Source organism: Vicugna pacos, chromosome 9, assembly GCF_048564905.1.
Source record: "Vicugna pacos chromosome 9, VicPac4, whole genome shotgun sequence".
Lineage (NCBI taxonomy): Eukaryota > Metazoa > Chordata > Mammalia > Artiodactyla > Camelidae > Vicugna > Vicugna pacos.
In genome coordinates this window covers 38,599,238-38,614,902 of record NC_132995.1, presented here as the reverse complement: position 1 = coordinate 38,614,902, position 15,665 = coordinate 38,599,238, and the positions used below count along the sequence as shown (strand labels likewise).

The window sequence follows — 15,665 nt, the reverse complement described above, 5'->3', positions numbered from 1 at the left end:
GAAAATTAAGATTTGTATTATGGTGTGTGTGTGTTTGTGTTTTAGGAAATTTCCTTTCCATTATTATTTTATTTAAAAAAATGGATGTTTAATTTTTAATCACAATTTCTGGATTGTAAGAAGATGACGGTGCTTTTGAACCTTTGCCCTAGCCTAATGTCTTGATAAATTAAATTGAAATATCCTGCTATTGAACCTCATTTTTTTAACTTCCAAACCTCTTATTCCAAACAATGATCATTTGATAAAATAGAGAGGAGAGAGAGCAAGGATAAAGATTACATGCATGGCTTCAGCAGTGAATAAGATGTCAGGAAATTCCCAAAGCACATGCAGCAAAGTTCACTACGTTGTGAAAGCACAGCTAATTGCTAGTGACTGTTCATGACCAACTACAGAGGCGCTACAGCGATAATGTCTCTCCTTAAAATTCTTGTATGACTCTCCACTTCCGTGGATTTTACTGAAACTTTATAGCCTACTGAGCAAGAAATGATATGATCTACCTCCCATAAACTCTGCATCTGTCATCTCCTTTCTTTTGCTACCTTAAACCATAAACTCCAGACACTTCAAAACACCTCTGGCTTCCCTAATACGCTGTGCTCTCACACGTCCATGCCTTTGCTCTGCGGGAAGTGTACTCCTCTTGCCTATTATACCTGCTCTTTCAAGTGTCACCGTAAGTGAAGTCTCTTAGGTGAAGCTTTGCTGGGCATCCCCAGCCCCTCTTGGATGCTACGTCCTCTGTGCTCCAGGAACACTTCACTAAATAACCTCTCCTATTTTTCTTATCACTCTGTGTCCTCAGCGTACATTTCCCTATCTGTCTCCCATTAGAATTTGAGCTCAGTGGGGACAGTATCCCAGCACTTAAGTGGGTTGACCAAATGCATGAATTAAAGTGAAAGAATGGATGGGAGAACATGTAATGTGCTTCAGACATTTCAGGGATTAGTTATTACTGTGGAAAAATGATTATCTTATGAGAGAAGCTTCAGGCTGAAAAAGACAACCCATCTTTTGATGTTGGAATGTTCTGAAGGAGTCAATACCACATCACCCACCCCTTCTATCCCTTCATCCATTTATTATTTATTATTCCACAAAGATATATGGGACATCTAAGGTTTGGGTCCAAGAAAAGATGACTTTCAGATGCATTTATTTTGCAAGTATGTTGTCTAATATGGGCCAAGTTGCAGATCAAATGAGCTCTGATACATGCTACATTCAGAGGAAAGTTTGAACTGCTAAAAAATTTTAAAAAGAGAGTGAAAACAACAACAAAAAGTTTGAATGGCAAGCAGGTCTGAGTGGGAAAGGGAGGAGAGCCAAGACAGATTTGCCCTGATTAGATCAATTGGCGAACATCTTTCCTTCCTTTTTTTTTTTTAATTTTGTGTGTGATGAGCACCACCAAAAAGCATCCAAATATGCTTCTGGTTTTTCACTTTTATGATTTAAAGATAGCCAAACAGATTTCTGTGGAACTTTTCCCCCCTTTAATTGCTTCAATATGGAAGATGCTCTGCTGGCAGATCAAAATGGCAGATGGCTTTTAATACCCTGCCTTTTTCACTGTATAAATAATTATGTTCCTTTTCTGCCTGAAATTCATTGCTGCAGTTTGTCCAGCACAGAACACAGTTGATCTGGAAACCAACCCCCTCCCCAACCCAACAGAGAAAGAAATGGGTCTTCTTAGTGGATTAGGGTATCCTTTCAGGGTTCCCTCTGGTCACTGACTTAACTACTCTTGGGATTTCTCAACTCACTAAGAGACCCTAAATGTTTATATCCCACTGAATTCCTTGGTAGTTTTCCTTGTCTTAAAACCAAGAAATATGTTCCTTTCTCCCTTCCTATCACTACGGAGAAAAATGTCCTCTAACAAAAGTGGAGGGAAAGTTGATTCTAAGGATGTGATAAATTATAACAATTGGAAGTCTATTGATACCAACAGTGCACACTTAAATGCCTCATGCACACTTAGATGCCTCATGCACACATGCAATGTAGGCAATTATTCCTACAGTGTTATTTATTGCATTTTGTATTTTGCCGATCCCTCAGAATCAAACGTGTTAATTAAAAGATTATGATCACCCCAACTCCCATGTACTATGCAGCTCTTTGATTTAGATGGGAGACATTACAGCCATCAGAGTCTTGGATTAAACCGTTTTCTGCATTAGTATTTTAAGGCTGGCCTCAGAGAATTTACCTCATTGTAGCATTTCCTTCATTCCAAAATTTGGGAAAATAATAGATTTCTTTTTGCCTCTCACATGTTGGTTTGTTTTTGAAGGTGTCTGTGTTTCTGGAAATGCTGTGGGAAGGGAGGTGTTGGGTGAGTTCCCTTAATTTCTTGTAGGTCTCTCTGACATAAAATTCATAGGTTTCTAAGAGCAGCTCTGTTGTCTGTGTCTATCTGGATCCAGCTGTAGGCTGTGATGGGGTCCATCTAATTAACTAACCATGTTAGGGAAATTTGGTTTTAAAAAAAGAATCAATGTAATTGGCATGCGGTAATATTAGGATTCTAGGGTTAGCTGCCCTAGTAAAACTGCAGTGAAACCTAAAGGAGTCTGAATCCTAGTTTTGTTTGTATTTTCCATATTATTGTGATCAGTTGCTCCCCTCTTTGTCAATTTATTTTTGTATAAAATAAGGATAATTATACTTTCTGCACATAATTTAAAAATTCTGAGATAAGGTATGCGGAAGGAACAAAGAATAAGGTCTGCAAATATTAACAGCTCAATAAATGTTACGTGGTTGAATCTGACTCACCCTAAATAATAACAAAAAAAATAATGAGATAAAGAGATGACGATACTTACCAGGAACAAAATCCATAATATAGACACAGGCAGCATTGATCAGGTGGGGTTCAAAAGTACAAAGTAGAAGATGGAGGCTGAAAATTGACGGCCAGCTAATGAATCAGTGAAATCTGACCGTGTGGAAAAGCCAGATTGATGCTGAGATACAATGAAAGAAATGTCCTTCACCTGTTCATTCCTCTGACACAAAATACAGCTAACTGAACAAAGATGATCATGAGAGACAAGGTTCTTGTCTTCAAGGAGGTTACTGTCTGGTGGAGAGAACAGACACTCAGTCTCCACACAGTGTCAAATATGCACCATAAGCAGGGACTACAGGTAGACAGGCGGTTCACACGGTGCTCAGAGAGACAAGGCAGGCTATTCAGTTCACCTTTCAGCATTAGTCATATCAGAAAATAAATTCTACAAAAGTATTTGACATTTCTGTGATTTCAGTTCCTCCCTCAAAGTGGCAAACACTGGCATCAGAAATTAAAATTAATTTTTCAAAAATCACAAATCTAATTGAGTATTAAAAAACTAAATAGCTAGGTGTTTCAATTATGTCTTTTGTCATTGTGTAGCATGTGCACCTCTGAAATTATTAAAGCTTAAAACTCCACTAAGACTTTTGGGACACACACTATATATATTTTTTTTCTTTCATTGTCATGATAGAGCTGTTGCCACATTTCTAAGAAAAGAAAAGAGGGCCCAGAGGAAAGTAATCAAATAATGGTTATTCTGCTAGCGACTGCATAGCTGTCTTCAAGTGTGCGGGAGTTTTTTATGTGGTAGACAGATGTACTCTGTCTCTGAGGTTTGAGCAGAAGGGGTAGAGTAGGTAGATTTAGGTCAGAAGTGAGTAAAATAAGAGCAAGGCCTTGGCCTAGATTCTGCAGATCTTTAACAGTTTCAAGAGATGGGCTTCAGTCAGATGCACACAGTGCCTGTCTTCACAGGCTCAAGGGTCTCTGATCAGGTTGGTCCATGGGGGAATCTTTAGCTTTGGAGCGGAGAGGGACACAGGGAACAAAGTGGTAAGGAAGAGCATCTTAAGAACTATAGGAAAGCTAGAGGGGTGACGTCTCTCACCTTAAGCCAAGCCTCTCTCCTGACTGCATGGTGAGAACAGAAAGTACTAATCCTTTGCTGTAGTGCCACCTCTTTTTAAGTTATTAAAACGCAGGGGCTATGCCCGCTCACTGCCCATTTTGCTCTGTTCCCAGTGTATTTTTTGGCTAATACCATGCTGGCACCCAGTGCAGTCTATCTTTCGAGGGCTGGCTTCCCTATCACAATTTGCCCTTTTCATATCAGTTGTCACTGTCCCTCCCTTGGGTGACATCATCATCATAGCCCTCCCATTTGCATTTCCAAACTGGTACCATGGAGATCATCGTTATCAGGAACTTTGACATTTTGCTAGCCTGATGACGAAGTGTGCAGATAAAAACAGCATGTGATTAGGAGTCCAGGTTGCAGACATAAAAATTTGAAACCTGAATTTATTTTCCATTAATAGAAATACTGTAATTTGTACATGACATATACTAGTAATTAATGGCTTCATTTGCGAGTTTTTGCTGAAGTGGGGAAAAACAAGGAACTGCTTACATATTTGTGGCCAAGGATGAGAGCATTGGGTGTCAGGATGAAACACCAAGGTCTTTGAAAAACATTTTCTTAACCATGGGAGATACGTTATGTGGGACTGAAGAACGTGAACCATCTTCCTACCTCTGTACGATGAGCCTTTCTGTGTAGGCAACTGCATTCAAAGATGCAATGATATTTCCAAGAATTCACTTTCCTCTCTTTGTTAATATGTTTCTCTTTCTCATTAGTCTACTGCTCAAAGAGGAGAGTTTCCAGAAAAGAATTAGTATTTACTGAGCATCTCCAGCAGTCTGGTATGGTGCTTAGTACCTTTATGAATGGAATCAAATTTAACCCTAAAAAGTATTACTTCACTGGATGAGAATATAGCAGCTCAAGACATTTACCTAATATGTGTAAACGTCAGGCAATTAATATGTAGAAGAGTCAAGATTTCAAGCCCAGGTCTGTTTGACCCCAAATACTGAGAGATTTGATCTGTGGAATTTTTGTAAAGGAGAAGGATCTGAGAAATCTCTTGACAGAAACTTAAAAATCAATACAGCATTTGTCTTTTTCTGCCTCATCTTATTAACCAAGGAGCCAAATTGACACTTCCCTGAAAATGTGTCCTCATAGAAGCTTTTTTTTTTTTCAGTTGGGTCATCCATGAACCTCAGGAATGTGTAAGTCCAAAATGAGGGATACGCTCTCAAAGACAGATAAGGAGTAGCTGGCTAATTAAAATAATTTAGGTGAGAGAATTTGTAGCGAAACTGAGAATGCAAAATCGATTTCCAGTAGAGGCTTTTTAAAAATTGTTATTTTGTTTCTTTTTTCCATTTGTTTTTCTAGATTTTTTTTTCCATGCAGTGGCTTTTTTTGTTAGTATAAGATCTGTGATCAGAGTGGATCACAAGAAAGCCCATCACGGAACATGGTAGTGATGCCTCTGAAATGGCCTTCCCCGCAAAAAACTCATCCTCCCATTGGTGCTGGGGCCGCTTAGATGCAGAGCAGCAGGGCAACCTAAGTGCCAAACTAGTCTGTCTAGACACGTTTCTTATGTGTCCACATTTACCCTTCACCACTTCACCAGCCCTGGAGGATCTCCATACTGAGGGTGAAGTTTTCTCATAGAAGGATTCCTGAGCCCTCTGCAAACACATCCCTGAGGACAACCACTGGCTATTATTACACTGTTTGTTTCCAATAACAACCCTATGAGGCATGCTTGATATCAACCAGTGTCCTCATTTTAAAGATGAACAAGACAGGCTCTGGCAGGAAAAATGACTCATTCTAAAGTATGTATTTGGAGTATGCCCAAGAAGAGAACTTCAGTCCATTTATTTTCGAATGAATCTTAAAATCCATATGTGAACCATGTTTGACCAAAAGACTTTTTTTTAAAAGTTCTTGAGAGTCTGTTAATGCATGACTTGGAGCTGTAAAGGGTTCAGTCAGCTGGGGACTTTGATGAGCTTCCATGTCAAACTTCCAGCGTGTCTGAGAAGACTTAGCTGTTCGGAATATGAAACATCTTGAATTCACTGGCTGGGGTCCTGCCCAGACCCATGTTTTCCATTAGTGTTTGATTTTCAATTACCATCATAGGTGAGCCAGCCTGCTGTGATCTAAAGGTACTGGTGGGGGGGATTAGGTTTATTTATTTTGTTTGTTGGTTGGTTGGTTGGTTTGTTTATTTAATGGTACTGGGGATTGAACGCAGGACCTGGTGCATGCTAAGCATGCACTCTACCATGAGCTATACCCTCCCCTCTAAGAACAGATTTTAAACCATGGCTTCTAAGGATTTAAAAAAATAAAACACTCAGGACACATTCCCTCCAAACAACACCATGGAAAGGGAATAGGGTGGGACCTGATAGATACACTAAGTGAATGCCCTCTTGGGGATGCCATCCGTGTCAGAGAGGTATATTTGACCAATTTAATGAATGTGCTTTCATTCATAAATTTTTAATATGCCTTTTTTTACTTATGATGGTATTCATGACATTTCAGATCATTAAAATGGGGGCAAATATTATAACATTTAATTTGTGAAAGTCTTATTTGAACTCAAAAAATGTGTGAGAATGAAAAAATAACATTTGAAATAATTTATTGGAGATAAGTAATTTTTTTGGTAACTGTTAAGTATAGGGCAATGGTATGCCTAGAATAGGAAAGAGCAGTCAGGAAACTGAATTTTCACTTAACATTCCATTTGACCAACTTATTTTTATTTTTTCATGATTTTCCATAGTACGTATAAATTTTCTCCAGCAATAAGAGCATTATATGCCAATCACACAAAATTCAGAAAGTAGAGAAACAAGGGCTAGCTGTTCTGCCCTGCTTTGATTGAGATATTAGCGGCAAAGGGCAGAGAATGTCATTATGTCTTGCCAAAAGCCAGCAGGTGCCCACACCTTACCCTCTGCGATGCTCAGAATATCTGTTCTGTCCTAAATGAGACTGAATCTGCCTTTTATACATTTTTCTTATCTCACAGAGAATAATATTACATTTCCTTTAACCTAAAAATATATCAATTCAATTTTTAGATTCTAAGATAAGTGTTCCTACCACAAGAGGTAATTCATGGTACTGTCAATCCATTTAAAGCATGAGAGCTATCAGGCCATCATGTTGGTCATACCATTCTTACTGTTATAAATTACTGACTTCTAACTCATTAAAAAAGTCATGCTGTACTGAGGATCTGTGTGTGTGTGTGTGTGTGCGTGTAATTTGATGGAGCACATTCAAAACTTCCACTACTTTATAATACCAATGTTTTCCAAACCCAGAGCACATGGCCTAGAAAAAATCTTTTTGGCTGGTTGAGGGACACAAAACGTGATGAGGAAGCATTTGGGGGAATACGTTACGAAAGACTGAGAAGTATGTGAAAGCCCACATCTGGAATCTGGGTTAAACCTTTTCCCAGAACAAATGTCAGTTATGACATTTGTTCAACAAATATTTATTGAATGTCTGCTGTGTGTTCAGCACTGGGAAGACTGAGATCAGATAAAAGCCCCTATTCTCCAGAAATTCACAGTCTAGGAGAGATCCAAGTAGTTACGCCAAGAAATAATGACAGCAGAGTGGAAGACCGATTCCTGTAGTGATGTACAGGTGTGACAGGTTCAAAAGGAGAAGATGGGAGAGGTAGGTCTAGAGAGGACTCCCTGAAGGTGGCTTTGGGATTCGGTGTTGAGGCTTGAGAAGTTCACCTCTCCTGATCAAAGGAACAGCTTTTGGGGGCATTAAAGCAGAGGGTAAAAGCCAAGGCATACGGCAGTGTGGTGTGATGGGGAACGGAAGTGAGTTCTGCATATGGCAGGCTGAACTGGGGCTGTGGGCAGGGCTTGGCATGAGCCTGGAAGGCAGGGCAAATCTAGGTCAGGGAACTACCTGGTGATCCACTGTGTAGATGTGGGCTGTGTTGTGTGGGCAACAGGGAAAAACCTGTCATCATTTTAAGCAGGAGTGACATGTTTAACTGGGTGGCTGATGGTGCTTAAATTTCAGAGAAACTGTAAACCTGCTGCTGGGTTTATAAAATATTTCCTTTTTAAATGGTATTTTCCTTTAGGACTCATGAGTGGGTTTATAGCTTCAGCAAGATTTGAGGGTGGATTTGAAATCTCTCAAAACAAACAAACAAACAAGTAAAACCTGGCCCAAGGCTCTGGTCATGAAGTAGGGAAAGTGCAAATGTGAAAAAGAAGCTTTTTGTCTTGTTTTTCCTCACACTGGCTTATATATTTAATTGTATCCTATGCTAACATAGAGTATGTGACTGAAGCCCACGCTTTCTTGTATTTGAGGAGAGGGGCTCCACCCCAACAGAGAATGGCATGGTTACCTAGCCAGGGAAGCCATTCCTATTAAGCAAATAAAAGAGAGCCGATTTCTGAGTTCCTTTCCAAAGTGGGACTAAATACTGGGGGCTCCTGATCATGCCAAATGCCTGCGGCTTCTACAGATGCCCAGATTTAAGGCTACTGGGGAAGACTGGCTGTTAGCACTGGCAGTGAGAAGAGCACGCTCAGGTCTGCCAAGCCGAACGCAAAAGTGCGGAGGCTGGGATTGCAGGGCTCCTGCTCTGAGACTACGCCTGCTCTCCCTGTCCCCACAGACAACACAGCAGGGGTGTACGCCCGGCGCGGAGGGTTCAGTCGGCAGAAGCAGGACTTGTACCTCCTGCCCATCGTCATCAGCGACGGAGGAATCCCGCCCATGAGTAGCACCAACACCCTCACCATCAAGGTCTGCGGCTGCGACGTGAACGGGGCGCTGCTGTCCTGCAATGCCGAGGCCTACATCCTGAACGCGGGCCTGAGCACCGGGGCGCTCATCGCCATCCTCGCCTGCATCGTCATCCTTCTGGGTAAGGGGCCTGCCGGGCCACTTGCAGGAAGGGCTGCTCAACCAGATGCCCTTCCTTGAAACACGTATATTTCTCAAGTTGGGGCTGGGGACCAGGAACTGTGCTATATACTGTGGATGCGATGTGAGACCCAGAAAGAGGCGGTGCCTGCTCATGTATTTCATGGTATGGTGGGGGAGCAGGCGGCTTAACAAGCAGTCAGAGCAGAGTCTGAGGAAGGTTGTGATGAGCAAGTTGCTGGGCATCGCAGAACTGTGTAGCAGAAGACATCCGGGGACATCAGCAGGGGTTGGGGTGAACATCACAGAAGAATTTGTAGAAGAGGAATTTAGGCAGGGACCTATTATATGAGCAGTGGTTTGCCGTACAAGAGGAAGATTCTAAATATGTCAGTCTGCCGTCTCTTTAAAGTGGGTTAGACCTATTTCTTTCTGCAAAGGAAGACAACTGTCTCTTCAAAGTTTACAAATGAGGGCATTCAGAGATTTGAGGTCCTGTCTGGGGGGTGGGGGGTGACACAGAGCCCCTGCCCAGAGGTCTAGGGGAAGGTCAGCATTGACCTTACTGTACCTTTACAAGAATCGTATCATCACAGTACTATACATAAAATAAACTGCAAGGACCTACTGTATAGCACAGGGAACTATATTCAACTTCTAATAAAATATAATGGAAAAAAATCTGAAAAAAATATATGCATAACTGAATTGCTTTGCTGTACACCTGAAACTAACACTGTAAATCAACTACACTTCAATAAATAATACTTTTTTTTAAAGGCCACAAAAAAACAAAAAAAAACAAATTGCGTCACACGCATGGCTAGACCCTCTTCAGATCACCGTATTTAGAATCTTCCTAAGTCTTGGGAAGGCGATTTCCAAGTACTGTCAGATTCATCTGTAAAAAGCTCAAAATAGTTCCAACTCGCCAGTTTGTTTGGATCTAGTATTTCCCTGGCAGCATTCTGCAGAGGAAGAGCCAGGTGGAGGGCAGTTTTGCACGTCTTTGGGGATTCCAGGTAAAGCTCTCATCTCCTAGACGGGTTCCAGCTCTGAGGCGTGTGTACAGCGTGCTTTACAGTCAGCAGACTTCCCCTGGGAAGAGAAGACGGGGCTTAACCTACCCTTCCTTTCTTTTTCTTTCCCTGCAGTCATCGTAGTGTTGTTTGTGACCCTACGAAGGCAAAAGAAAGAACCACTGATTGTCTTCGAGGAAGAAGACGTCCGGGAGAACATCATCACCTACGACGACGAGGGGGGCGGGGAGGAAGACACGGAAGCCTTCGATATCGCCACCCTCCAGAATCCCGACGGTATCAACGGGTTTATCCCCCGCAAAGACATCAAGCCCGAGTACCAGTACATGCCTAGACCTGGGCTCCGGCCGGCACCCAACAGCGTGGACGTGGACGACTTCATCAACACGAGAATACAGGAGGCGGATAACGACCCGACCGCCCCCCCTTATGACTCCATCCAAATCTACGGCTACGAAGGCAGGGGCTCGGTGGCCGGGTCCCTGAGCTCCTTAGAGTCGGCCACCACAGATTCAGACTTGGACTATGACTACCTACAGAACTGGGGACCTCGGTTTAAGAAACTAGCAGACTTGTACGGTTCCAAAGACACTTTTGATGACGACTCTTAACAATAACGGTACAAATTTGGCCTTAAGAACTGTGTCTGGCGTTCTGAAGAATCTAGAAGATTATGTAAACAGGTATTTTTTTAAATCAAGGAAAGGCTCATTTAGAACAAGCAAAGTTTTACAGAGAGGATACGTTTAATAAAACTGCAAGGACATCAAAGTGGGAAATACTGTGAAGTACCTTTTCTCACAAAAAGGCAAATATGGAAGTTGTTTATCAACTGGGCTAGAAAAAAAACCACTTGGCATACAAAATATTTAAGAGAAAGAGAAGTCTCACGGTGAACTCACAATGAAGGGAAATTGTTTATTTGTTACGAACATCCAAGTCTTTTTTTCTTCTTCCTTTTTTTTTTTTAATTTGTCAAAGAAGCTTCCACAAAATTAGAAAGGACAACAGTTCTGAGCTGTAATTTCGCCTTAAACTATGGACACTCTATATGTAGTGCATTTTTAAACTTGAAATATATAATATTCAGCCAGCTTAAACCCATACGATGTATGTACAATACAATGTACAATTATGTCTCTTGAGCATCAATCTTGTTACTGCTGATTCTTGTAAATCTTTTTGCTTCTACTTTCATCTTAAACTAATATGTGCCAGATATAACTGTCTTGTTTCAGTGAGAGGCGCCCTATTTCTATGTCATTTTTAATGTATCTATTTGTACAATTTTAAAGTTCTTATTTTAGTATACATACAAATATCAGTATTCTGACATGTAAGAAATGTTACAGCATCACACTTATATTTTATGAACATTGTACTGTTGCTTTAATATGAGCTTCAATATAAGAAGCAAACTTTGAAATAAAAAAAGATTCTTTTTTAATTCTGGGTTTGATTCTTAACATTGAGGGGAAAAAAGTATTTCTGATGACCCATTTATAATTCTAATTTAAGATATTTGTGATCTTTTAATAACCTTATTTATGATCCGTTGTAGTCTGGTGCTTTTATTGTTTATTTAAAATCAAATATGTTTTTTTTTCCAGACAAGATTCTGTAACATTAATGTAAAGTTCTTTTGTATATTTTCGGTGTTAGCATCCTGGCTTCTCTTCACACACATCTTCTCAAAAAGAAGGATGCTAAAGATCTAGGTCAGTCTATGATGTTGCGATACTTGTTATATAATATGCATTTATCTTGTCTATCAGTAATTTGATGGTTATGAGAAGCGAATCCATGACGGAATGAAACTATCAGAACTCTGAAGTTCAAGATTTAGATTTGTATGCCCCATACCGAGCATTTGGGTGTTAGGGAGGGGTGAAGAGTCAAAAATACACACTTACCACATGCAGTTATCAGGCCCCCACGGTTACTCTGTTTCCTTACTTTGATCTTGCCAGGCTATCGTAATGACTCTGATGGCTGAAACTGCTTATTTTTCCTCTTGTAGTTTTATGCCTCTTAAAACAATATGGCATTTTAAAGTCTGATCAAAGGAAGAGCCGTTCCTTTCCAAACCTTTGTGTTAAAATACGCTTTGGGCCATAGGCTCAGCATGAGGGCAGGGGCAATGGTGGATTTGGAAGGTCAATGCCATTTGATCTGTGAGGATGCCTGCCGGCTCCTGCAGTCCCGTCTCACTGCCTGGGGACTGGGACTTCTGTGAAGGATGCTTCACTTGCTCAGTAGGGCCAAAGGTCAAAACATAGCAATACTTGGGGAAAGAGCTCCCAGGTCACGCCTCGCTGTAAGTGCTTTCCCTCTTTCCCCTAGACACAGGGCACACGCTTTCTTTTGGATTGCAGACAATTTTTAGATTTTCTTTTTCTTAATTTTATTGTGGGAGTTTGTTTCAAGCATTTCTTCGTATCCTGCTACATACTATTTTTATGACTCAGTCAAAATGCACACAAAGAGAAATGTTTTGATAAAGTGCTCACTTCCATATTCCTTCGCATTCAAATCAAATCGTCTGAACACTTCAATGGAATCAATTCTGTGGACAATGTCACTTTGGAAGCTTTCATTGCCATGAAGAATTGCACACTCTCAATACTTCCATAATTGCAGGTTTTGTTCATTTTTTTATATAGTTTTTGTAATCCAAAGAATATTTTGCTAGATTTGCACAGATCTCCAATTGAATTTGAAGTGAAGAAGTAACTCAAAAGGAGTATGAATAGCACTTAAACAAGTATACAGCTGTAAGTTACCCTGTCACTGTGGATGATCCTTCTTTCCTAGGAATGTATTTGGATTAGATTTGACAACTACATTTTCACATTTTTATGTTTAAATTTTTTAAAAAGGCTGTCTACTTTTCAATAGTTAAAAAATACTTGCTTTTTTTCTTTTTATCTTCTCTTTTTTACTTTAAGCCTCTATTGTTTGTAGAACGCTCTCAGAAGCTTGGAAATAAAATGTCTTTCCCGACTAGTGGAGTCCTTTTTCATTTAGAACATGTTGCCTTAAAAGCAATCTTAGTTTCAGTGGTCCTTCCTTATTTCCATATAAGATAATCACGGCTTTGTGACATCAGTTCAGCTAAAGAAAGGACACTGCTTTGTTCTTCTTGTCCTTTAGTAGTAGGTATTGTTTCATTCTTTCATTCATTCAACAAAGTCTTATTTTGTAGACCCTGTTTCTCAATGATACAGAATGAACTTGTTACCTTCCTTGTATCTTTCAGTCTTTCCAGCCCTGTTCCAAAATATCTGTCCTGTTGCCCTGTAATCACCTATTTACCTCTAATGTCCACCCATCTCCCGAGACAATGCAACAGGATGTTTCCTCTCCTTCAGGGTTGAGAGAACAAAATAAAAGACAGAACAGGAGATGGTGCAGTGCTGACTGTCAATGGCAGATAGGCCAACCATGGCTGTTTTGGACAGACCTTGTGTTTAGCTAGGTTGTATCTCAGAGACCAGTGTTTCTGGGGATGATGGAGAAAATGCGAGAGCAGATTATCTACATCGCTTGGAGAATTTATGGAAAAATACACCTTGAAGTTGCCCAGAGTATATAGCTCTCTAGGTCAAGTGGGACCTGGTCAGAATTTAAAATTGCTCCTGGGTAACTGTGCAACGTCCTTCACCTCTTTTTGAGAGCCTCTGTAGAACAACGGGGGTGAGTTGGGATCTCTGAGCAGAAGGCTGGCTGAATCTGGTAGGGGGTCCAGAGGACAGATTAGGAGCATATAAACCTGGAGGTGTGCCAGGATTTTTATGATAGTCAAAATGCGATACAGAAGTATCCTAAAATAATTCAGTCTACTGGTGATGGAAGAAGGCCTCCCTGGTTCCTCACAGGCTGGTCTAGTCCACCAACATCATCTCTGACCAGGAGGACTGAAACAGCCTCTTAACCATTCTCTGCCTCCTAGTCTCTTTTCCACAAAGAAGCCAGAGGGATATTAACACCCAACTCAGACAACATGACTCCGTAACTTAAACCTCTTCACTGACTTCCCACAGTCTTAGAATAAATTTCAGTTCCCCTACTTTATGCAAAGTGACCAGGGCCCTGCAAACCTCTTCAACTTCATCTTACTCCATTCTCCCATCAGTGCATTGTGATCCAACCGCGCTGACCGCCTATTAGCTCCTCATGCAAACAAAATGCGCCCCCTTTTCCATCTGAAGTAGCTCACCCTTTGTTGGTTTTCTTTGGATCAATTACAACTCTAGAAACCAAGTTTTGCTTGTTGGCTTTTCCTGTGTCTGTGGGCCTGACCGCCCCACCAGAATGCAAGCCCCAAGGGGACAGGGATCTCATCTTCTTGTTGTATGCCCAGTTCTTTGCATTTTGCCTAAAACATATCTATCGATACTTGAATGAATGATCGGGCACCAATATGGCAGACGGATCAGGATTTGGTGACTGACTGGAGAATGCCAGTGTGAAATTAAGCTTCCTTACCTGAGAAATGGAGTGGACTGTGTGATCTTGGTATCTGGGATTGTGAATTCAAAAGGGAGAAGTGGTCTTGGCGGTGGGGGTGGGGGGTGGGCAGTGATGTTGAATTAAGTTTGGGTTGGACTTGTAAAATTGGAGGTGCTTTGTGACCTGACAGCTAGGTGGAACTAGGTAATCAGAAATATGGATTTGCCACTTGCTCACTACAGAAGTAGGGCTGGGTATATGGGGTAAGAGTCATCAGACGGTGGTTGAAGTTTCAGGAGTGACTGTACTTCTAACTGGGTTTCACTGCTCTCTCCCAACTGTAAAGAAGTATTTCATTGGTGATGTGAGTCCCTCTGGTGTTAAAGAGTAATGCTGACTTTAGTTTTACTAATAAGGATAATTAGTAAGCATAAACCTTATCCTTGTATGTCAAATGCTTTGAAAAAAATAAGAAGGGAATATTAATTAACACACCAATTTTTTTCTTTCAATTAATGAGGCTTTATTTTGAGCCCACACTGTGTGGGAGAATATGTACTAGATACATGACACTGATCTCATTCCTATGAGAAGACAAAGCATGTGCTACAATCCCCATGTTACTAGACCAGACAGGCTAGGTGTCTCCAACACACACACAGGAAGTGACTGTCAAAGCCGGATGGAAACAGATCTGGTTTCTCCCACCTTGGTAAAGGGCTTTATCTTTCAAACTTAGATTATAAAGCTATCAGCAAGGACTGTTCCTCATAATCAGTGACTTAGCTCAGGCTTGGCAGCAAGAACTTGGGATGGACGGCCTCCAGCCCCTATGGGTTCAGTGAAGCTGCCATTCACCACAGAGTGGGACAGTGCACTCCAGACACACCTCTGCACACCCAGCCTGCCTTCCATGTCCAATGTGATACATGAGGCAGGCTGTGGATTCTTTCTGCTAAGGCTTACAGTCTTTCTACAACATGACTGTGGAAAACCAAATACAAAAGAAACTGATTAGGCATTTCATAGTTGTCTGTGTTATGTTTCACAGAGAAGTTTGGTATTTCGTCCTCTTCGTGGGACCTAAATTGTGGGGGGATGCGGGGAGAAAAGGTCAATGACGAGAGCCTATGTCAGGTCCCAGTAGACTGGGAGTGGGAGTTGAATTCTCATTTTGCAGACTAATTCACCTACTCATTTTATGATCAGAGGCTACTGTCTTCTTAAAAGGACCTTCCTCATTCCAGATGTTTTAATACATTTTGACACATGATGTTTCAGTTCTTTGCCACGTTAATCAACTGATGGCCAGCACGTGGTCATCTCTCATAGG

General features: G+C 41.0%; 1 protein-coding gene and 1 long non-coding RNA gene across 2 annotated transcripts in view; one reads left to right on the top strand and one right to left on the bottom strand.

The window, feature by feature from the left end:
* CDH11 (cadherin 11) overlaps positions 1 to 11,327 on the top strand; it is a 141,463-nt gene extending 130,136 nt beyond the window's left edge. Inside the window, exons 12-13 of the mRNA XM_006211076.4 lie at positions 8,590 to 8,841; positions 9,995 to 11,327. Coding sequence (XP_006211138.1) covers positions 8,590 to 8,841; positions 9,995 to 10,491 — 749 coding nt within the window. The 3' untranslated portion in view covers positions 10,492 to 11,327. The remainder of the gene's footprint in view (positions 1 to 8,589; positions 8,842 to 9,994) is intronic.
* Positions 1 to 15,665, bottom strand: part of LOC140698146 (uncharacterized) — a 338,999-nt gene that overhangs the window by 27,936 nt on the left and 295,398 nt on the right. The window lies entirely within an intron of this gene.